The sequence below is a fragment of the Acomys minous genome (assembly GCF_964271855.1).
Source record: "Acomys minous genome assembly, chromosome: 4".
NCBI classification, from domain to species: Eukaryota; Metazoa; Chordata; class Mammalia; order Rodentia; family Muridae; genus Acomys; species Acomys minous.
The window spans coordinates 107,517,297-107,541,875 of NC_140486.1; the positions used below are offsets into that span (position 1 = coordinate 107,517,297).

Sequence of the window (24,579 nt, forward strand, 5' to 3'; positions counted from 1 at the left end):
TAGGGGCGGAGCCGGCGCGGAGCTTCCACCTCCTCTGATGGATTTTTCAAGTGCCTTCTGTCTTAGTATAATGGCTTCCTTTTTTTTTTTTTTTTTTTTTTTTGTAAGAAAAAATAGTTTATTGAGTATTGTTCAACGGGCTTATCAGCTAGACTACTGCCTGCAATGTAGGACTTAGTTTTTAAATTTTATTTTTTTAACCCTTTCATACATGTATACTGTATGTTGTGATCATATTAAATATCGTTACCTTCTTCCATGCTACTCCTCCTGACCCCTTTTCTCTTCCCAGTTATTCTCTCTCCTACTTAAATCTTGGTGTGTCTGTAGGTTTTGCGCAGGTATCCACGGTTGCCTGCCCGCTCAGAACTGCATCAGCGCTGCCATATCCTGCAGACAGTATTTCATAGCGCTTCTCCCCACTCTCTAGCTTAGTCTTTCAGTCCTCTCTTCGGTGATGTTCCTGGTCTAGGTGCTGAGAAGAGGTGACTGAGGAAGTACTCAGCGTAGGAATTTCTTAGGCTTCTTTACTCCTGCTTCCTCTGCAGGAGACAGAGTTGATGGAGTTGTTTTACTGTTCAGCCGTAATTCCTGAAATGGTTAAGTGTCCTGAATGCCAAATGTATTTAGAAAGAAATGGAAATCTATGTGAATATAAACATGGAGTGAACAAGAGCAATTCTTAAAGAGCAAGGACGGGGTACTTCAAAAAGCTACTAAAAACATAGCTGGTGGGTAATTTAGATGCCGTGGTTTCTACAGCCACAGTCAGAGGACAGCGAAGCCTTCAACGTCCTGACTTGGGAACATTCCAGCATTCCGGCAGGCCACAGTCTGGGCTGTGAAGTCAAGGTGGCTCCAGGTCTCCCTTATCTGCCTTCTGCTTTATTTAGAAAGACAGGCGATGAGAAACGCCAGCGGGTGGACAGCAAGTGTGCAGGTGGAGGGCCGGAAGCTGTTTTCCGGATGGGTGACTTTAGGCCAGGTATAGAGTAGAGAGGTCTGAGGAACAAGAGATGAATAAAGGAGGGCACACTCCAGGCCTTCGAAAACAATCCTGAGCGAGCTGGTCCATTCCCAATGGAGAGAAATGAAATTAGAGCACAGTAAATGATTTTAGATTTATTTTTATTATATGTGCATATTCAAACACAGAAGTCAATAACTTTCATAAATATCTTTCATAAACATCTCAGTATTTACTCGTATGCATTTTCCATGCTCTTTGGTCATTCAGTATTCATAACAGACTTTATAGTCATCTGAGGGAAGTTGTCTATATAGTTAATCCTTTGTTTTTACCTACAAAATGGCTAATAAAGGACTTTAATCCCATGGTCACAGTGACGATTAAAAAATATCATGGAGGTACATAGATTTATGATCCTAAATGGTCCTTAAATAATATAAGTAAATTTATCATAAACTTTTTCAAATACATTCTGCCCTCAACTTGTTTTTATTCTCCTGAGTGTCAAATCAAAGTTTGCTTCTGAAATGCTGCAGTTGAGTCCCACAAAAGTAAAGAGGACATGGGACAGCTTTCTCACTGCTGAGACACAAGGCCATGGATTGGTAGTGTGAGGTCACAGAGTAAAAGTGGGGCTCTACGTGACAGCAGCCAAGTCTGGAGGGTCCTCCAGAAGTAAAGTATCCTGCATAACTCAAGGAAGGTATTTAGCTCATGTTTTGGGCTATAATTCTATTCACTTATGACCCTTTCTTCCCTATAGATCTTGGTGGAAAACACTATTATTTCCTTGGGAACTCAAAGAGGTGGCAGCAAGGTGGAGAAACTTCTTCACTGACTGGAAGAACAGATGCTAAAGGAGAAAAGCCATCCTGTCTTAAGTTACTCATAGAGGTTCAAAGTAGGGAACCAGCTGTTACCTCCAGCACTGTCATGTGCCCAGTTGTGCCCTTTGACACTACCGTTCTTATGGTTTGTTCCAAGGCACTCAGTAACTCACTTTGCTTGTTAGAGGAATCAAGTAAGTTAATAGAATTATAGAGTGCAGTGAATGCTAAAAATGAAAGTAAAATGTTTGTTCTAGAAAATTCTGGATCCAGGATTTAAACTGCTTTATTCTGAATACTACAAATCTGTACCCACTATCATGGATGATATGATTTTATTCCAAAGTCTCTCTATAAAGTTACTTTCCAAAGGAGCAATCTTCATTGGGTGTAGTTTTTTTTTTTAAGTATCTGTAAAGTGGGTGCCTGTTTTACCCTTCCTTTGAATGAGAAATATTAAGAAGTATCACATATTAAGAAATGACCTATTTTTTTTACTAATATTATATTGATCATATGTGATAATTAGTTCTTACTCACATTTTGACTATTACCAAAGATTGTCAGTTAACTCAATTTTTTTTTTTTTTTTTTGCTTATCTTCCCTAAATGTTTTCTTTAAGTTATTCCTTCAAACTCCAGGTAACAGTACTCCTGAGAATACATCTTGTGACAGTCTTATGCACATACATATAGATACTTTAGTCACCACACATAAACATTCAATACATTACATTCAATACATTTAAGGACACCTTAAATGGAATAGATGCACACATTTGCGAAATCTCAAAAGTCCCAACACTACGCATGTCCACTCTATACACCCCTATTTCTCAGAGTGAACACATCTTTTTTTTTTCAAGGTAAAACATTACTTAGCTTATTGAAAAAGTTTCTAACAGACTTCCATACACAACAGTTAAAAGGCAGACAGACCAGGAAAGTCATTTCTCAAACAGTCCAACACATTTAAAATATATAAAGGTATTTAGGGTTAACTTATTAAGTATTTAACAATTCTCTGACCTCTATACTTCTTAAATATCTGACACAATAATAGAGATTTTTGAATCAAGAATCCAGAAATGGGAACAAAGCACAGACATTTAGACGCTCATAACAGAGACACTTGTAATTACCAAACATAAGGCCTCTAATGCTAAGTGAGCAGCATAGTTTTTTAACAGGCAAATGTATATCAGCTTAGAACCAGAAAACCACTTACAGCTCTACTTCTGCACTTAGAAATGAATTCAGCATTAAATAGAAACAATGTGAAGATGTTATGACATAAAAGAGATGCACCTATCTCCTTGATTTCCCACACTTGCTCTCAGCCAAAAGGCCAAGATGTGATGATGGTATAGCCTTGATTTTCTGACCTAGGGGATATTAAATTCTATCCTAATTAATTTATAGATTAACTTTCATTCTCCTGGTGAATGAGGCCATAGCCCCAAAATATATTTGATTTTATAAGTCACAATATAAGCTGTGCTTATTTAATAAACAATTCTAACATAGAAATCATTTTCTTTATGATTTGTTTGTGTTTATAGGTCTCCTCTTTATATACATGTACATTTCATAGCCAACACAGTCAACGTTTGAGCATATAGAATATATTTTAAAATCATCTCAACATAATAAAACTCTGTTTAACTTCTGCTTGAAGACTAACACACACACACACACACACACACACACACACACACACACACACACACACACTCATACCAATGTAGGTATGTGTATGAGATTTTCAATGGTTAGAAGTTATGTAACATTTCTCTAATGTAAACGGCTAAACTTTTGAAAACCATTTATGAACTGCATGTTGCCCAGCCCTTCAATAATCCACTAAGTACTGGCCTTACAGGCCTTTCAAATGTTATTCTTTTTCTCTTTTTTGAAGTAACTGCACTTCAAGTTAAAGCCCTATTTGTCATATATACAGGCTGTCTGAGTCTATAAAGAAATTAATTAGTCTGACTGTTCCCCATTAGCTGAGATTGCCTAAGGGTCATAGAATATTTGACTATTGAGAAAAAGTTATATTCTGATCTAGTTCTAACAACTTAACTTTAATGTATGAAAATATGCCTCCAGGGGCAGGCACGAGGACTATCAGGGAAGGTAACTCCTTTCCCAAGATCCTAATTTTGACATTGATGTAGTCAGGGCTAGAAGTAGGATATGCCATCTCTTCCAAGCGATGCTATTTACATTTAGCTTTTTATAATCATATAGCTGTCTATGCTATTAATTCAGAATCATGTCTGAGAAGTTCTAGAATATTCTCTTTCTAATACAATAGATGTGAAATGGAATGATATGTGGCATTAGAATTTTGATTTATAGTATATAGTGAAAAGGAGAATTAAAAAATAAATTTTGAAAAATCCACAGCTCTGAAAATAGCATTTTGTTTGTTTTTTAAATAACTGGCTATATTACTGACCAAAAAACAATGGCTGCAAGGTTTGTAATTAACTTTCTCTAATAATCTAATTATTTTACTTAGTGGTTGTTTTTATGTAAATTGATATGCATATAGCCACCTAATGTAAAATTTTGAAGCTACAAAAATAAACATTTTCATGAGACGTATAGTATGAGTATCTTAAAAGACTGCATTCCCTTTTAGAACATATCATTAGTATTCAGAGGGCAGTAATATTATATATTCTCAGCTGACTGTAGTGGTATATAGTCTTAGCTGCTCACAGCGAGCTCACACTGAGCTATACACAGCATGCTGTGAAATGGCTCTTTCCCCTTATTCATCTCTGGTTTTGCGGTCCTCAGACAACTAAAAACTTTTAGCTATTGATTTTTAAGATGTTTATGAAATATTAGCAGTTTGGGCAGCAAAATCCACTCAGACTTAATGCCACTGACGGGCTATATAAAGTGCTGTTTTAGAATGAGTCACTTGCATCAAAAGCATTTTATCGCCAGCAGTTCTTCTGTTGCGTGCAGAGCTCCTGCGACTCAGAGCTAAACGTGGGACTCATCTAGTGCTGCATCGGTCTCCGCCAGCTCAGGAGGAGTGAAAGTGAACTGGCTGGACAGCAGGGGGTTCTCCATGCCATTTTCCTCACTGATGTGAAGGACAGTGTCTCCGTGCTGTAGGAGGCTGGATGTCTCAAGGCCAGCGAAGTCATCAGGGTCTGACAGTTGAGTGGAGAGGGGGCTGTGTGCTGCAGCACCTTGCACTTCTGTAGCCTCCCTTTTTTCTCCTTCTTCAGCAAGAAGGGGCTCACTCTGTGATCAAAAGGATCATAGCATCATATAGAGTAAGATGGGTACCAGAGAAGAACATTTTAAAAATGTTGTAGAGCTCTAACTGGACACGAAGTCAAAGGTGAATTCCAGCCTATGCCACAGGTAGAATCTGTAAGGACCCTTGTAGCTTCCAAAACCTTTGACATAAATGTTTATTTTTTGGTGGGGGAGGGTAAGGGCCATGCTTATCCTATAGGCTATAAAAATGAAATGATATAAACAGTGTGCTACAATTCTTTTTACCTGTTAAAGCCAATGCAAATGTGTCTGCTAATATTACCATCTAGTTTTCTTTTGAATATCATATCAAAAATATGATCCCTGTAGAAATTTATTTATAGGAGCAAAAGAAAATAATATTAAAAGAGCGAGGAAAAACTTTCAAGCCTATCTGATCTTTGGGACACAGAAATCTATGTAAAGGCTTCATCGATGCTAGTAACTTCACTTGCTGTGACTGAAAAAGACTTCAACCACGATCAAGTTTCTGTTGTCAGTGATCATTCCAGCCGAAAAAATCATTTGTTTTATGTTTCCCATTAAGACTTCCCTTGGTCCTTCTTAATTATAGATACATCATTGGGCAAACACTTTATATACATTTTCTTTTCCGCAATGGCAGCAATAGTGTCTGCTTGGGCAATAACATGCTACAGAACCAGACTTAGTTATCTGGAAGAGATGTGCATATCTAAGTGGTCCCTGCCAATAAGGATGCAGGGAGCAGGCGTTGCCTTGTCTCTGTCGTGCCCTCACCTGCTTGGGAGACAGGCTATGAAGATCCGCCACAACAATGGCCGGAGAGGATGTGAGCACTGGCTTGTCTGTTCCTTCCGGCTTCCTAGACGGGCCTGGGCTGCTGCCTGGTGCTTGGCCTGTGGCAGGAGGCACCTCTGCTGGGGCAGCTGTTGGCTCTGGCTGAGCCTCAATGAACGTCACAGATCGCTTCTGATCAGCTGTAAGAGGCGAACCAAAAACTAGGAGAGGAATCGACTGCTGGTGCTTAATACTTGGCATTAACCAGTGATCCATCACAAAGACGCTGCTGCTTTGTAATAAATGGGATCCTATGTGACCACTTTGTGTATTTTAGTTTCTCCTTCTTATATAGAAGAGGAGTGAAGATCACTTCTACATAAATAGCCTAAGATTTGCAAAGATTAACATCTCAAATGACCCTCCCAGCAATGGGTCCTGGGACTGAAAGCCCCGGGAGTTATTCAGTGTGCCTTTGCCTTTAGTAAGACATGGAATATTCTAGCTGAGTGAAGAACAATACAGCCTTTTACATTCAGGTTTCAGAATATTAACAATTTACCTTGGATCATTCCATTTACCTAGGTTCACTGAGAGGAAGTGGAGGAAGACTGGGGAAGATGAGGAGAAGAAAAAAAAAAAGTGGTAAAGTTTCTTGGGAAACAAATCCTAAGAGCTCCCTAAAGGTGAGGTTATTCGCATCAGCTCAGTTTGTTTCTGCAGGCCTTCCAGGCCTTCTGCCTGCCTGCCATCAAAACAGTGGTCCAGTCAGAAGGGACAAGAAGGCTCCCTCACCAGATGGTTTTGTTTTAGGTTGAATGCTCCTGCGAGTGGTAGACAGTCGAGCTCCATGACGGTTTCTGGGTTCAGTTTGAGTCTTCTGCCTTGACAGAAGAGGGCGGCGGAGCTGAAGAAAATAGATTAAGAATAGAAGTGGTAAGAAAGTACCACGGTCTAGGAACAGATATTGTGTTCAGGTGGCCCTGACTGGCCTACCTCTTCCTTCCTGTAGCCATGGAGCTTTCATGGACTTGAAATGCCAAATTTGAGAATTCCAGTTTACCAGAAACCAAAAATCATGCTCAACACCTGCCTTTTGCTTACCTAAAAGCTATAGTTGGACATATATCTCAACGCTCAGAGAGATGTATTAAGAAACCTAAGCCGATAGCAAAGCATCAGAAGTGAGAGGCCCCCAGATACAACAACCAGAGCTTTACTCAGTTTTTTAATATATGAGCCAGGAGTGGTAGTATACACCTGGAATCCCGGGACGCAGGAAACTGAGGCAGGAGGATCCTATGCAGCTTGGACTATATAGCGAAACCCTGTCTAGAAACTGAGAAGTGAGAGATGGGAAGAGAGGAGTGTGAAGGTGAGATGGAAGAAGAGGGCACAAGAGGAAGGGGCTGAGAAGGGAGGAGGAATCTTACCCAAGGAAATCTGTATTCTACTACCACCCCCAGGCTGCCTCTAACCGTGGGAGCCGGGCTGCCTCTAACCGTGGGAGCCGGGCTGCCTCTAACCGTGGGAGCCGGGCTGGCCTCTAACCATGAGAGCCGGGCTGCCTCTAACCGTGGGAGCCGGGCTGCCTCTAACCGTGGGAGCCGGGCTGCCTCTAACCGTGGGAGCCGGGCTGCCTCTAACCGTGGGAGCCGGGCTGCCTCTAACCGTGGGAGCCGGGCTGCCTCTAACCGTGGGAGCCGGGCTGCCTCTAACCGTGGGAGCCGGGCTGCCTCAAACCGTGGGAGCCGGGCTGCCTCTAACCATGGGAGCCGGGCTGGCCTCTAACCATGGGAGCCGGGCTGGCCTCTAACCATGGGAGCCGGGCTGCCTCTAACAGTGGGAGCCGGGTTGCCTCTAACAGTGGGAGCCGGGCTGGCCTCCAACCCCACACCCTTTTCCCTCAGCCTCCTATATTCTTGCAGTGTGGATAAGCATCACAGCACCCAGCTGAAAATATGATCTTCTGTTTCAATATCAATTCTCTACTCTCAGAGTGAGGAAGGATCTGTCTTTGCCCCGCTGTAAGAGCAGGTATTTGGTAAAGCGTGAAAGAGCCCGTGAAAGCACTGCCAGTTTGGCTGGGAAAGAAACTTGCCAAATAGAGAACAAGAGGACCTATCGGCCTGACATCCCTTATCAAATAATCAGCTTTGCACAATAACAGATTCGTAGTTGAAATAGAAGCCTTGCGCGCTTAGCTTGCCCAAGCACTTGCCAAGCTTTAAGGATCCTGCGCACTGCTTGTTTCAGGCTGGAAGGCCAAAGTGTAATCTCAACAAACATTAACAAGCAAGTGGCGCTCCCGCCTTACAGGATGACCCTCTTAGCGTTTCAGGGTCTTCTTACCTGCCTCAGGCCCCTCTTCCTCCCCAGTGGCTGCTGCAGGAGGACGTTCTGCTGGCCAGGTTCACTCTGTACACTTGCCACCCTGCCAAGCATCAACAGTGTTAGTCTATCCCGGAGAGAGCGCAGGGGACCATTCTCTGATGGGTGTTAGCCAAAAATCACTTATATGGAACAGTCACTTCAAAGATACCGTTATCTTTGAAGGATGGTTGGGAAAGAGTCCCTGGGGAAGGAATTTTCAAAGGCTTGGAAACGGGGACAAGGCCTTGTAGCCCCAAGCTGTCAAAATTGAGATTCTGTTTTCAATCGCTGATGCCGTGTCTGTCATTCAGCAGGACGTTGGTTCGATCACACCCCTGGTTTGGAAGCCATCAAAAGGCTTAGCATGTCATGTTCTAATCTCAATTTTTTTTTCCAAGGGGAATGGAAATGCTGGCGACAAACACACACAAACAACTCTGTCACACGGATGGGAACACCTGTTTTAAAACTTCCAATTTAAATGAAAATAAGATGGACAGATATTGAACACATCAGACACAGATTCCATTTGGGTGAAGGGACACATTCAACACATGTTTGCAGCCTGAAGTCTCTGTGACAGCTGGGCAAATCAATAGTCATATAGGTAGAAGAAATTTTAAACGCATTTGAAATTATTTTAGATTTAAAAGGCTGGCAAAGTAAACTGTCAGGGCAACTCAATTAGCTGCACTCAAGCGAAGTATGCAGTTAATGAAAGGAGTGGTCTGCTCCCCCCAAATTTACTGTGTATGTGTGTCTCATATAAGCAAAAATGACTACTGGCAGGGTCTGCTACGTTAGTGTTGGGTGACGCTGAACATACTGAAATGGGTCATGCTTCTTTTTCATTCTCCATGCATGTATCATAGGTATCTATAATAAAAGAGAGAATGAAAAGAGAAAGCACTCTGCCCCATATGATATTTTAACTTATGGTTGATGTCAATGTAATTAATCTGTTTATGATTAAATAACGTCTTTGTCTTTGCAAAAGGAGAGTCATCTACAGATACTGTTAAGGTAAAATATCACACAAAGGAACCCACCTAGCAACTGTCCAGGAAAAAAAAAGAAATAAAACGATTATATCTACACATTCCTGTTTTTAAATGTGCTACAGAAATACACCTTGTTACACTTTGAGTAAAAGAAATTAGAAACAAGATGGGCATTCAGATACTCCCTGTGTGCTTATGGCTGGTCAACAATCACAGTTGGTACAGCCAAAGCTATCATTTATTTAAAGGCCAACTCATTTTTTAAGCAGAAGAAAAAGCAATGATTCTCAATAAGATCTGCCAAACTTTCTATGAAATAGGGATATGGTTGTACCATTGCTGTATGTAACACAAAATCCCATAAAAGTGCAGAGAGAGAGAGAGAGAGAGAGAGAGAGAGAGAGAGAGAGAGAGAGAGAGAGAGAGAGAGATGTTTAAAATGTCTTTTCTTCCCCAAATTCAAGCTCGAATGATTATTGATTTACTTTATGACTTTGTAGGCTGTGTGAAGGAAATCTACGCCAAAGAAACATAACAGCATATTCTGATAATCAGTTCAGACCATGTTGCTGGCATTTCTGAAATGACATCTCCTTCTTAAATATCCATGCTAATGTGTGTCTGCTAAGTTGGAAAGCATATATATGCACACAAGTAGAAACATAATTTTCCCAATACCAAGCAAAGCTACCGTTGGGATGGCTTCTTCATTGACATGTAGATGTCACCTCAGTTCCCTTGGCCGTAAAGGGAGGTTGATACTTACCAACTACCTCCCATTAAGGTAGAGAAAAGAAGTTAGTTGACGTGAAATGGTTTGTGTATGAAGAGTGACGTATATAGCATGCTTTCTTGTTTTACATTTGTTGCTTGTAATGAGTTTATTGCTTCTAGGATACTAAAAGGAAGTAGGTAATACACTTCAAAAACAACTGGACAGAGAAAATGAATACGAGGCAGTCCTCTTGTCTCATTTTTACTTAGTAACCTGAGATTGTGAGAAAAAAATGATGCAAGAAAAGAAAGAAAGAAAAAAAACAAAAATCAAAACAAAAAAAGCCAGTACTTGGAGAGTTAAATGTCACAGCATAACTATGTTCATGATGTTTTCCCCAAGGGGAAGATCATGAGCATCAACATTTCTCTATGGAAAGAGAGGCTTATAGCAGAGAAATATACCAAATTTCCCCTAGCAATCTGATGTTCTGTGTAAATAATGTAAGAATGTACATGTCAAAGATGAAATTACAGAACGTGTTTCTGGAATGCATTGCAGGCAATAAATTATCTTCGCCCTAGAAATTTGATGCTGACATTTCTGTTTGCCACATCAGTGAATTATGAGTAATAAAACAGCCAAAAAAGCTAACAATGAACATATTGTATGCAAAAATTTTCATTTCTTGGAGTTTATTTAACTTTGGCACTATATATAAAAGTCAGCTTCAGTTTAGCTTTTGTTTCTTCATAGACTGCTTCTTCATAATACTTCAGTTATTTGTGGGAACCAGGAAAAAGCCAAGCTCTTTATACTAAAAAATCTTTCTGTATTATGTTCCGCCTTCTATTTTAAATTTTCGAGGCAGTCCTATCCAGAGTCTACCACAAATGTAATAATCAAAATTAGTTTCCTCATCAAGGAGCTACTACATTTCATCAGATAGTCTCAGTTTTACAAATACTTCAGGGCAACTGAATCCATTTGAATAATTGGAATATCTATTTCCTGTGCAATAGTTACAAAAACTGAGAAGCTGAGATGATGTCAAGGTTTGTCAGAGTAATGGATCAAATACTAAAAACTGTTAATGGATCAAATAGTAAAAGCTATCCTATACCGAGACTGGTTTCTTGAAAGCTTCAGTTTTAAGAATGACAGCTTTTTTTTTCTTTTCCAATTAAGATGGAACAATAAGTATAAAATCCAATTCAGCTTTCTAAGTTTATTTATAAATAGAGTTTTGTTGTTGTTGTTGGGCGGGGGAGGCTAGCACTGCCTGTTGTAGAATTAGCTTTGTAAACCAGTCTGGCCTGGAACTCATAGAGATCTCTCTGATTCTGCCTCCCGGGTGCTGGGATTAAAAGTGTGCACTGGCACCTCTCTTCCAAGTTTAAACTAACATCTTGCAACACATTTGTAAATAAACAACCTTGTTTGTTTGTCTGGTTGGTTTTTTTTGTTTGCTTGGTTGTTTTTTGAGACAGGGTTTCTCTGTGTAGCCCTGGCTCTCCTAGACTGCTTTGTAGACCAGACTGGCCTCGAACTCACAGTGATCCAGCTGCCGCTGCCTCCCTGAGTGCTGGGATTAAAGGCGTGCGGCACCACATCCAATCTTTTGTAGTAGAGGGGCATGACCTCAGTATGTTACCCTAGCTGACCTAAAATGCCATCCACCTGCTGCAGCCCCCAAGTGCTAGGGCTACATGGCAGGCCTATGTTGGCATGCCTTTCCTTCCCCTGCGTTTTGAGTTGCTGAAAACATCACATTGGCAAATGATAGAAGCAGATTCTAGAAAAGAAAATTCAAGCAGGGTACAGCAGAGTTGGTGTGATTCCAACTGTCTGCAAAACTTAGTTCTTATTTATAATACAAGAAAGTAATTTATAAGATGGGAAATCTAGGTAATATTAGGAAAATGATTCTGACAAAGATTGACTCTTTTTTACTGTTACAGTCTGATGGCCTGGACTGTAGTGTGTCCATATGTGTGTATTTTCTAATTATATACCTGATAGTACCTATTTAAATAAGAGCTATGTACACACGGAGCCATTCAGTAATGCAAGAGTAATTTGTGCGAGTTAAATTATAAAAAATAAACTATGTATTGCAGTATATCACGTAAATAAAAAGTCGAGGAGAAGCACTGGGTAACAACACTACTTAGATATTAAATTGGTGTTTTTATTGCTTCTTTCTATACTTTTGGCTTCAGCGTTAATTTGGTTATAGAACACTAGAAGTAGGGCATAAGACACAGCAATGACAAAGAGCATGTCTGTGTGTCAGAGCAGACATCATCGTGGCTCTGCCTTTTCAGCTGTGTTACAGGCTGGTGGATTCTTCCTTGCACTTGAGGAGTACTGGGCAAGTTTTCACGCTTAGGGGCATGTATGAGCATGAGGTGCGCCCCACTGCATAGGCTGTTATCTACACTACAGACTATAGTCTTGCTCAAACTTGGACTTCATTCTTAATTTTCACTGCGATTAAACTTTTCCAAGAAGAAAATGGCATGATAATTTATTCTTAAATTAAGGGTTTGCTGTCGACTTCTGCTTTTTAAAATATCCTAACGTGCCTAGACAAATCTGGCTCTCGGCTATAAACATCTAGCCTTAAGGACTTAAATAACTTCTCTACATCTCTGTTATTCCAGAGAGAAAACATGCCTGTGGTATATATGTGTGTTTGCAGGACCTCTACAATGAGTTTTTATGACTCTCCATGAAATTTTGATTTAGTTTATTAAGTTTCAATGGAAGTTTTAAGAACTAAATAGAAAACAATGTTTATGATGGATATTTTGGTGGCTGGGTTTTAAAAAGAAATGTACTGGTGCAACTTAGTAAAAAGTCTTAGAAGTTTCTGGTGTGTGTGTGTGTGTGTGTGTGTGTGTGTGTGTGTGTGTGTGTTTAGTTCCTGCCCACTTCTCTGGTTATTTTGGTCTCTGGTTATTTGGTCCCTCATTCTGCCTGCTCAGTCAAACTTGCTTCTTTTGTCTAAAACAACTGGCCTGTCAGAAGCAAAGTCTTATAAAAAGTAAGCAGAAAAACAAGGGGAGAGGATGGTAGGGTTTAGTGCTCCCCTTTCAGTGTGTGTCTTGGTACGCTTGGGTCAGATTTTCTTCAGGATAACTTTGAGTCTACTTTAGACCCTAAGTACTAGATAGAGTGTATATTGCATGCAATTCAGTAGTAGCCTTTCTACTTTTGGATTTTAATAATGTGTATAAAGAATTCTTGTGCCAAAAGCAAGAAAGCCTGCAAACAAACTATATAAAAACACGCCACTTCACAATCCCTTCTTTTGGTAAATGCTCAAACTTCCTCTCCTCCAAAGAGAACTTGCTGACACAGTGGTGTTCCCAAGATACAGTTTGCAGTATATGGTGACGGTAGATGTGCTACTGATAGGTAGGATGTCTCCACATCACTGAAAGGATTTCAGAATCCAAAGCAAAGTGCTCATCTTCTTGTTTCTTACTGACCGCATCTGGGCTTGGTTACTAACACTAAGGTCCGAAGGAAACCAGTGTCAGCAACAGCAGACCGACAACAACTGATTTAAGATGGTCATCAGCATGCTAAACAAGGTTCTCACTCGCCCATTGTTCATACCTAGCCCAAATATACTTAGTCCAGTCGCTTTGCACTGAATTAGTTCAGATAACTCAAAATGATGTGAACCCTGAGGTCCCTAGAGGAGGCCAAGTCCTTCAGAGAACTAACAAAAAAGATGCTGCTCCCATCTCCTCATGTACACACTGGACCGTAACTTAGGTTAGCAGAAGTAGATTTTGGACAAATTAGGAAATTCTCAGTACAGAGCTACGCAAACCGAAACCTGACTGGTACTTTCTCCCCTTAATGAGCCACTGATTCTGCCTCCTGAAATGAAGGTTTTCCATATGCACATTTTGAGCATTAAACAGTTACAACTTGAACAGCATTGTTGCCCCTCCTAGACTTGTTGAGAGTTCTGTAGATAATACCATGGACTCAGAGGAAAACCTCTAAGACTGTGCTTATTGACCTGCTCTGACCTACAGCACTTCCACATTGACCAATGAGACTAATCTGTCCAAGCAAGGGCTCGCAAACACAAATAAATGTAGTGAATTATGGATCCTGTTTAAAAAAAAAAAAAAAAAGACCCGACGATGGACCAAATTTCCCATTTTCAGCTGCAGAAGAAAATGTGAAATCCGAACAAGGTGCAAAGAAAACGAAAGACACAACCTTTCACAGGGACGGCCTCTCAACATTTCCTCATCGTTGTGATAAAGCAATAAACACAGGGGTATTATACTCACTATAAAAAGCAGCTCTGGGACTGTTTTCTCTTGGGATGGGACAAAGACACTCTAAGGATGAACAAGAAGCATTGCCCCTAATGAGGATTAGTTGAGAGGTGTGTATGTAAATCAACAGCACAAGATTGGGAATGTTTGACGTGGCTTATCTGAGTGTTAAAGGTGCAGTACCCGTTTCTGAGGTCTTGGGCAAATAGTCTAGGCATTCGGTTTCTAATGCATGACTTCTCTTACTACTTATCAAGAAATGTTTGCGTTTGCTTTTTCACGTGCTAGATCCAATATTCTTTCCATGTGTTGAACAAGGTACAATAAGGACATGTTAAACAGCATGTACCAAAGAGAAGCAACCACAAATTGCAGTGACATTGCTCCTCTCACAGCATCACTGTTTTCTTATCATTTATGATATTAGCTAAAAAAAACAAAAAACAAAAAACAAAAACAAAAAAACAAACAAACAAAAAAACCAACTGACTTGGTTGAGTACAGGGAGTCCCTCCCTGAGAGGGAGTTGTACTAAAAAGACCCCTCAAAGCAATCCACAATCAGTATCGGTGTGGGGAAGAAGGATTAGATGGGAGAAATTTAACATTTTGTATAGCAAGCTTTGGGGGATGTACTGGGTATTGGACCCAGAGTCTAGCACATGCTATTCGTTTGCTCTATCACTGAACTGTTATCTCTAGCCCTTGGTATAGCAAACATTTTAGACATCGGTTACACATGCCTCATAGAGAATTCTGGTTTTGTTTTGTTTTGTTTTTTTTAAATTAAGGGTTTTAGACTATTTGTCATCTCTGAAGCTATAAAGAAGGAGGGTTTGCTACACCTTTGACTTCCAGGCTCGTGTGTTCATGAACAACAAAGGGCGAAGGATGGAAATAGGTACCGAGACGGGCAAGAGAAGACGGAGGTGACAGAGAGACGGAGGCGACAGGGAACAGCTAGTTTCCCAGCACAGACACCAATAGACAGGTAGCTTTGACACTGTACCTAGAGAGGCTGCCCTCAGCGGCCAGGCCCTGGGAGTCATCGAGGACATTAGGTTCACTGCAGGAGGGGTAGGGAGATGAAGCATTTAGGGAGAGAAAATGCAAAAAGAAAAAAAGAGGAAAAAAAAAAGGAAAAGGGAGGGGTGGAAAACATGCAATTTTCTGTTTCCAAGAACTGAAAATAAATTTAACAGAACAGGGAAGGAAAAGGAGACAGTCAACCATTTCACCTTGTGCTGGGTTTGTCAAGACATAGGACTCAAGGCAATGGGGGAAGAAAGACTTCGGATGGTTACGACTCTCAGGGGAGCGCTCTGTTTATTGGTCAAGAGTTAAATATGAGTCCAAATGGACATATGAGCTCTGAAACGCATTGCAGAGTAGGTCCGTAGAAGATGAGTCTATGCTTCCTTTGGTAGCCATTTGGCTAGCTGGTTATCATTTTAAACTTATTTTTATGGCCACAGTATTTCAATGACCAGACCCCCATATTTTCCTGTGTTTCCTAACAAATTACCACATGGAAACCACTTACCATGAATGGCCACAGCCAAAGTCTGGAAATTGATGCCATTAAGAAAAGCAAAGAAAGAGCCCAACTTCCCCTGCTAATTTTGCAACGAAAATGTCAGTAATCAAAATGTTACAAGGAACTCCCATTTACCTCCCTGTTCTACATCCTCCAGCGACTGAATTGTAGATCCAACAGATGCCTGTCAGTTGGTGAGCTGATAATTTGTATGCAGATGAACCGACATTTGTGGACACAAGCTGTGCTATATTTTATTCACTTTTCCCTCAGGCCTCACACTCAGCTAAGTGACAATAGGCATTCAGTATGTCTGTATTAAATTTTATAGAGTTATGTATCTACAAAACTGAAGAGTTTAATCTCAAAGCACTGACTGTAAAACTAGTCTCTGTCCCCAGAGAGAGGATCATTGTAAAGGACAAAGGTAGTGTTCCCTACAGTTTTCCAAAATGTAATTCAAGAACAAGGGGATTTGCAATATTGTCTTTTTTTTTTTTTTAACTTTTTGGATATGTTTATACTAGCTAAAATTTCTCCCTGAAAATAAGTTGGCCTATTATTTTGCACATAGAAAGAGAATTAGTAGCTTGACTTATTTTGAATAGATCGAAACCTTCTTAATTAAAGATTCTATTTTAGTTTTATTGTCAACACAAATATGTGGATAATTAAGAACTTACACTAAATTAACATTACAAAGATTGACTACTTATGTTATTTTTGGGGTACACATTGCTTGACACATTATTTATTTGTAAAATCTTTTCCGCTGAAAGGGAAATTATCAAATGCTAGGTTACACGAACTGTTTCCTGAGTGGTTTGGTTATAGTATAAGTATTCCTATAGTATAATTACTCCTGTATATAAATCAAATTAATTTGAACACAATCATATATCTCTATTGATATTATAGGCTATGTGTAAATTGTACTTCAATGAGTCTAAGGGTATTAAAAATAAACAATAAAAATAAACAGTAGTTGGGGATATAGCTCAGTTGCCTAGCTTCCAAAAGGCTGTGTGTTGAACCCCAGCATTGCAAAATATAAAACAACATGCTCAAAATCAGGCAACACCAATTCTTTGAAAGTATACAACTCTTGAAATGAAAATATTAGCTGCTTAAAAAATAGATTAACTTTTATGTCAATTTTTTCTATTATAATTTTATTTTAAAATGTAAAATTCAAATATGAGTGTTTATTTAAACATAGATTTAAGCTTTGATTATGTATTATTGGTTTCCCAAAGTATAAACATTCTAAAAACTAAGAGTTCGCAAACGGATTTTTAAAATTACATTCTTATGTAGCAGAGAACACCAAAAGAAAATGCTTTCAATGGCTTAACCATTGACTCTTAGAGGTATTGATCCAGGATTTCCCTTTCAGATCATTTTAGCCTACTTTAGATTATAGCTAGGGAAACAGTGAGCTGTATGGGAGTGGCCTGCCCGTGTCCACACAGTGGCAGAGTTCTCTTTTCGGCTTAGGGAAGCATCCCTAACATGTAGTTGAACACTGATCACACAGCAGAAAGCTAAATACCCAGAGTATCAAGTATGGCTGGCCAAAATACTCACTATCTTGCCTGATGATAAATCTGACATGTAAGGATGTCACTTACCAGAATAAAGGACTGCATTTCTATTTATGGATACCTCAATGAGAGACTTAGACCTGAGGGAGAGGCCTCAATTTCGAAGCCTGGCTTAGAAACCTACAACTACGACCCATAGGGACCTACTCGAAAGTGCTTTGTTGAACAGTTTCTTAAGAAACACAACTCATGCTTGCTTCCCCTTCAGACTTTGTAGGATGATGTGAGTGTATTTGCCACCCATGCACAGAGGATGAGACAGAGTATAAAGCTAGCCCTTTACCTTTGGCTGGGTAACATGCCCACGTCAGACTGAGGCGCAGACGCGCTGGAGACGTGGCTGGAGAACCGCCTCCTTCCAACGGTGCTCAAGAGACAAGCTTCCTGTTCACTTACCACACTGGGCATGCTTACAGAGTCATCTGAAAGTGAGGAAGGGACCAAGTGTTACAGGACCATGACGCCAACCAGAAAACGCCAACCACAGCTGTAGTTGGGTTCCATCCCTGGCTTGGGCGCAACCTCAGGGCTGTCTCTAAGGCTACACAGTCATAGACACCTTTGTATATGTACAAACTAAGATTCCACATGAACCAATGGCAATTCTTCATGTCTACTCTCTTCCTCCCCTCCCATACTAGAACAGCCTTCACAAAACGAACGTAAACGTCTCACTTACGTTTATCAGCACAGACCAATGTGGACCTGCAAATTAAAGGTTTCAGAAAGGCAAGACTGTATATGCACACTTAAAAAAACCACTGCAGCAATAGTGTAATTGGGAGCTTGTTTTTGAATAAGTCAGTTACATTTCCTTGACACTCAAAAACGACTTAGTCCATTCAATGAATTTTAGCCAGCTGTAGGAAGGAATAGTTCGGATATTTTAGGGAAAATATTTGAAAACTGTCAGGTTGGTGGTTGATCTGATTTATTTTGATGCTAATTACTGCTTGCTGGCTCTGTGACCCACCTTGCCAAAGAGCCTAACCTGTTTGACCAGTAGAAGGCCATCACACCTGGGCAGGGCAAACGGGATAGGCATGGCTAAGGTTCCAGGGCTAGGGGAGACAAAGAGAATCTTGAGAAGAAAAAGACCAGAGGAGAGGAGGGGAGAGGAGAAGAAGGTCACGCCATCATGGGTTAAGTGGAGGAGAAGCACATGACTGGCATGGATGCAGGATCTGGCCCAGATGAAGAACACTAACAAGTATATGGGATGATGGATGGGAGGTAGTTTGACAGAAATTATTAGAAGCAGACGGCATGGGATTGGAACAGGTATTCCATACCTGCCCCACTATGGGAAGTAGTTTAGGGGATTAATCTCTGCCCTGTCCAGGTTAACTAAGGCTATTTTAAAATATAACAAGTGTCTGTGTCTTGATTGATTGCTAGCGAGTTAGAAAATACTGTCATAATAATAATTATAGGCCTAATAATTTAACAGCAACACTATAACATCCTAAAATAAGTGCTTATTTTAATTTAAAATGTAAAATTTAAAGAAGCCATTTCCCTATAGTAGCAGAAAATAAAGTGCCAAATTGATATGGAAGTTAACTTTAGTACAGTACTTATGTCAAATTGACCTTATGATAAGTGATCTAACACCATGCTATTGAACTATATAAACATCAATAACTTTGGTTTTGCAAATGTATGCTACCAGGTAAGGTCATCAGATACTGTTTAGAATATTCTAAATAATGTTTCTAATATAATTTTTCAAATAAAATATGAAAACTGCTGTAAAATTTAATTTGTTATAAATGACTTGAATTGAGTCTTTTTATGCTCCCTTCGTAGTATGTTTAAAAAGAAATTAAGGAATATGGAAACCATGATAGAATGTAATTGAACTACTTCTACAAAAGCCTTTTCTAGGTTCTGAATGCCAAGTAAACTCATGTCTCTTAACACCATCTTATTATTTGCTTGCTCATTGAGCATGTGTTTTCTTTAATTAATCCTTCTAAGAAGTGTCTGTAAACGCCATCTTCTCTACAAGATTATTTCTAATAACACAGAAGACAGAGAATATCCTTCTCTTGGTTTCTTGTCCTACACCTGAGAGGTCTTAATAAATGCTTCTGTGACTGGAAAAACAGTTTCAATTAAAACAATAGCTTTGCTTTCATACCATCTCCATATAAACGAATGCTCTTCCACATCATAGGCACGATGCACCTTTTATTGGCAACTGTAATTTCACTGAGATAACTGTGATATCTGAGAGAGATATTAGCAACAGACTGCATGCATTCTGACCCCGCCCCCTCACTATAGGAATGTTGGATCGTGAACAACGATATCTCTAAGTCTTCTCTACTTTTCTTCCATAACTCCTTCCTACTCTCTAGGCCAACTATTTGTTCACAAGGTACCTGAACACAGACTTAGTTTTAGAAATTACAGGCGTCATCATTTTTCAACATTAAAATGTTGGTAGAGACTATTTTATGCATTAAAGAAAAAGTAGGATTTGCTTTAAGTTTTGAACAGGTTTCAGATATTGCTGTTTATTTTAAACTGCTGATTTTGGGTATTGGAATACAGCCAGTGCTAGAGTACTTGCTAGGACTTTGTAGGCATGAAATCCTGAGTTTAGGCCCCAGCATCACTAATCCCTAGCACTAGTAAATAAAATAAGAAACACCCTTTTAAATTAAAATGTCAGGGACCCATTGTGCTGGTACATCATCATGCCTGTAATCCCAGCACTCATTGGTGGAGACAGGAGGATCAGAAGTTCAATGTCATCCTAGGCAATATAGGGGTGTAAGGCCAGCTTAGGATACAGGACATTTTGTCTCAAATTAAAAAAGGTAAATAAAACTTTTTAAAAAGTAAACTTCTCCTCCTAGCCTCTTACACTGTCCTTTTTCGGTCAATATTTAGTAATATTGACTACAATGTAGTTCAGACTACAACTTGGATGTATGTCCTTGATCAGTCACAGGGTGTCTATTTATAAAGTTTCTATAATTTGATTAGCACCTTACATGACTAACCCCCAAGCTAAATCTGGAAATGTTGGTTAAAAAGTATTTTGACAAAACATGTATTTCTTTTCCCATCTTATATACCTAACTGTGGGGAGACATTAAAAATTCTTGTATTCATCATAGTTCATTAAAATGCTAAGCTCAACTTCCATTTTCCCAGTGTAGTTAGTTCAGAGATGGGTCTTTGTGGATTTTGTTTGGAATAGAGGGATTCTTAGATTTTTATTCTCCCTTTTAAAGGTACAACTCTTCAACAAGCATTTCGTAAGAGCATCTAAAAACACAAGGGGAAAGTAATTAATACAATTTCAGAAGCCCCTCATGCCATAGAGACATGTAATGAAAACTCACTAGTCTTTAGCTTTTAAACTCTGCTTGGCTTAAGCATACGTGTGCAGCCTTTGCTGATCTGCTGTCTTTTTGCAGCACTGAATCTCTAGCCACACAAATTAGGAATTCCTGCATACTGCATTACAGGGCATGCTCCCAACTCGAATTTAACTTGCTTCCCTTCCAGCATCCTTTTAAGTTCGTCCTGGTTGCTATAGACAGCTGGTATTTTCTGAGTACCATATGCATACTCTGCCCACTTCAGTCTTTGACAAATAGGACCTTGTGAGCACTGGCCACTTCGCTAGCGAGGAGACAGAGGAAGAGGAATAAGTTATCTCCTTACAATTTAAATGAAATTTCCGAGGAAAGGCCAGATACATAGTTTCCCCCCCATAAATGTCCAAGGATTTCCTTCTGAATGCTCTTTTAAAAAGAACAACTAACTGGACGGTCCTGGAAATGGTTGGAAGGGCAGGAATCCTTCCTAGGCCCTTGTGAGCATTGGCCAGGCAGGCTGTGTTGCTTGCCGAGGTCCTGTGGTATGACCTACTTTCCTCATCCTCCTCGTCGGTCCGACTGAGGGTGTCCTGTGAAGCCTGTTGGGACGGTTCGCTGTCCTGCTCCCAGACAGTGCCTGTGCCTGTGTTGGAGCGCGACATGGTGGCCAGACTCAGGCGGTAGGCAGAGGTGGATGTGCCCACGGTGCTGATGGATGTCTTTCCTTGGTAAGCTGTGGGGGATGAGAGACCAAAGGAAATGTGTAGTGAGGCAATGAAAAAATAAGTAATGTTTGCTTAAAAGTTCTCCTTGACTTTTATATATGTATATGCATATACATTATATGTATATATAATGTGTCCCAGACTAAGGAGGTAATTAAGATCAAGTTGCACAAGACGTTGAAGAAGAAAGCCAGTATTGGCCACTGGTGTACTCTATGTGACTAGCTTCCTTGGAGAGGTGTTTGCAGTGTCTTCTCTTAGTGTGCTTTTTTCCCTCCTTTAGGCTAATAGGATACCAATTAATTTTGACTAGAACTGGAAATTCCAAAACCTTGTGCATTTCTCACATAAGTATATTGGAATAATAAGAAAAAAATTTTAAATTTAATTTTATTAATTTATTCATATTACATTTCAATGGTTATCCCCTCCCTTGTATCTTCCCATTCCTCCTTTCCTCCCATTTTCCCCTTACTCCCCTCCCCTATGATTGTGACTGAGGGGGACTTCCTCCCCCTGTATATGCTCACAGGGTATCAAGTCTCTTCTTGGTAGCCTGCTATCCTTCCTCTGAGTGCTCCTAGGTCTCCCCATTCAGGGGACATGGTCAAATATGAGGCACCAGAGTTCGTGTGAAGTCAGACCCCACTCTTCACTCAATTGTGGAGAATGTCCTGTCCATTGGCTAGATCTGGGTAGGGGTTTGAAGTTTATGGCCTGTATTGTCCTTGGCTGGTGCCATACCCATCAGAATGACTAAGATAAAAAAATTCAAGCCAGCAACCACGCTGGCTTCTGTTGCCGGGCAGAAAGCTCTTCGTGGCGGTGTGTAAATATTACCAGTATTGCACTGTTTAATATTTGTGTTTTGAACACATTTCAAGCAATAGTAAGCAAGCACTTTAGGAAGCCAAACCCCATACTTTTACATATGGGTGAAGACTGCCCTCTAATGGTAAATCATGACTTCATTTCCACACGGTCCATACTGCAGCCCGGTACTCAAGGAAAACACTTTCAAAGGTTGGGAGTACCTTCCACTTGTCAGCATCACTTAGCGGCTCCCTAGTCCAATGTGTGAAATGTTAAAAGGACTTAGAAGACAACACAAACTTAGTATAAAGTCACCTCACCAGCTTCACTTTCCCTATATGTAAGCTATATGACCCTCTGAGTATGAATTTCCTCCCCTTTAAATTGGGCATTGAATGATACATTGCAGATATTTGTATGGATTAAAGGAAATAATACCTATGAAGTTATAGCAGATGCTCAATAAAGCAAATCCCTCTATAAAAAAGGGAATGAAAGAATGTAAAGATGTTTTCCCCTTATTAAACATTTAAGAGCTTAACCACTTAAAATGAATATTTAAAAATATCCAGGAAAAGAGTGTAGCTAAATTCCCATCACATCTGTGTGATGTTTGTTTTATTGTTGGACACAACCGCATGGTCAAATTTACTGGTATATTAAGAGAGCTAGTTCAGACGTACAAGGTCTCCCAAAGACCTGTGGGCTGAGCCGGGGATTCTTCATAGGTGGTGAGTCCCATCTCTCAGACTCAAAGGACACCATGCGTACTTACCCGATCCACTATGGACTGCCTCTTTCAGAATTTTCAGTTCACTGTTGAACTCCGCAATGAGCGAGCTTTTGCATAACGGGCGAGGGATGAAGCGCCGCTCCAGCTGGTCAGCAATATGTTGCCGGGCAGAAAGCTCTTCGTGATTCTCTGCTGGTTGGGCCAGTAGCTAAAAGGAAGGCATGGCATCCTCAGGACCTCGTAGATACAGGAAGCAAAGAAGGCAATGAGGAGGAAACAGCAGTGCCAGCACAAGGTCTCCGCCCGAAGAAATCGGGCACGAGAAGAATGAAAGACTAGTCATGTAACTTTCCCAGGTTTTCATGTTTCTTTAATAGTAGATTTCAAATAATGCTATGACATGTAGGAACGTTCTCTAGAACATTCCACGGGGGCAGTTTTTCCTCCTTTCTGGAAAGGGACAGGGGTGATGAATGGGATGGGAATAAGCTTGGCCGACTTTAGTAGGCGAGAAGGTGCTTTGAATGCGAAATACTCTCTGAATGCTTGCTGGAGCTGTTTCCTCATCAAACATGGTGTTAACAGTCCCTGCTGACTGGCCACAGCAGCACGTGTATGTCCTGTATACCCTCCCCATCCCCAACCCATCACCCCTTCCCATAACGGAAAACTGCCTGCTCCCTAGCTTCTTGTAGTGGGAGCAGCATTCCGCACGCACCTTGCATTGGATAAAAGGGCGCAAGAGTACGAAGATGGGTATCCGGGTGCGCACGATAAAGTCGAGGAAGTCCCACAGGGCCAGACCGCCAACCTTCCGCAGAGCCATCTCCCTCACCTGCAGGCTCAGCCAGTACCACTGGCTTCCCAGCTGCCTCTCGAAGCAGACGAGGATAACCTTGAGGGCTTCAGAGCCAGAAGAGAAGAGGAGGCTGAGGGCCTGCGCTTCCGAGGAATCCTGCCCACAGCCACTGCTCTTACACACAGAAAAAGTTCTTATTTGTTAAACTCCAGCCCTCTAGGAACTTAGTATATCCTCCAGACATACAGGCAGAGGTATTTTGATGTGGATTAGAACACAATTTTGTTAAGTGCTTTGAAAAATTCCCATTTTGGATGGAAAAACGGGGTAACATAGTCAGTCCATTGAACTAAAAGGGCATTAGAAATATGCGCATTACCGACACTTTACGGCCCAAAGGTTTTGTTAGAGTGGCATTATGGAATCATCAGAATATTGCACACAACCTCAGCTAAAACACATATTAAAAAAAAAAAAAAAAGTAACCCTTGACGCTATTAACGATACTCCGCTATGTTTGCAGACAGCAGCCTAGCAGAGTTGTTCTCTGAGAGGCTCCACCCAGCAGGGCCTCGAAACAGATACTGAGACTCACAGCCAAACATTGGGTGATGAGTAGGGGCCTTGTGGAAAAGTGGGGGGAAGAAGAAAAGGTCCTGGAGGTGACAGGAGCTTCACAAGAAGACCAACAGATCCAACTAATCAGGGCCCAGAGACGGAAGCATCAACCAAGGACCTTGCGTTTAGGCCTATGGGCAGCTAAGGCTTCATGTGAGTCCCCTAGTAAG

At 40.6% G+C, this 24,579-nt stretch overlaps 1 protein-coding gene across 12 annotated transcripts in view; it reads right to left on the reverse strand.

Moving 5' to 3' along the window:
* Positions 1 to 1,111: 1,111 nt before the first annotated feature.
* UNC80 (unc-80 homolog, NALCN channel complex subunit) overlaps positions 1,112 to 24,579 on the reverse strand; it is a 184,662-nt gene continuing 161,194 nt past the window's right edge. For 10 of the 12 annotated variants that reach the window (XM_084778984.1, XM_084778990.1, XM_084778989.1 and 7 more), the window contains 9 exons: positions 23,711 to 23,895; positions 23,035 to 23,200; positions 21,275 to 21,454; positions 17,667 to 17,805; positions 15,252 to 15,308; positions 8,197 to 8,278; positions 6,640 to 6,751; positions 5,845 to 6,044; positions 1,112 to 5,067 (listed from right to left, as the gene is read on the reverse strand). In XM_084778984.1, the coding sequence (XP_084635110.1) occupies positions 4,801 to 5,067; positions 5,845 to 6,044; positions 6,640 to 6,751; positions 8,197 to 8,278; positions 15,252 to 15,308; positions 17,667 to 17,805; positions 21,275 to 21,454; positions 23,035 to 23,200; positions 23,711 to 23,895 (1,388 nt within the window). In that variant the 3' untranslated portion in view covers positions 1,112 to 4,800. The remainder of the gene's footprint in view (positions 5,068 to 5,844; positions 6,045 to 6,639; positions 6,752 to 8,196; positions 8,279 to 15,251; positions 15,309 to 17,666; positions 17,806 to 21,274; positions 21,455 to 23,034; positions 23,201 to 23,710; positions 23,896 to 24,579) is intronic. The other 2 variants (XM_084778985.1, XM_084778991.1) reach the window with 1 other exon arrangement.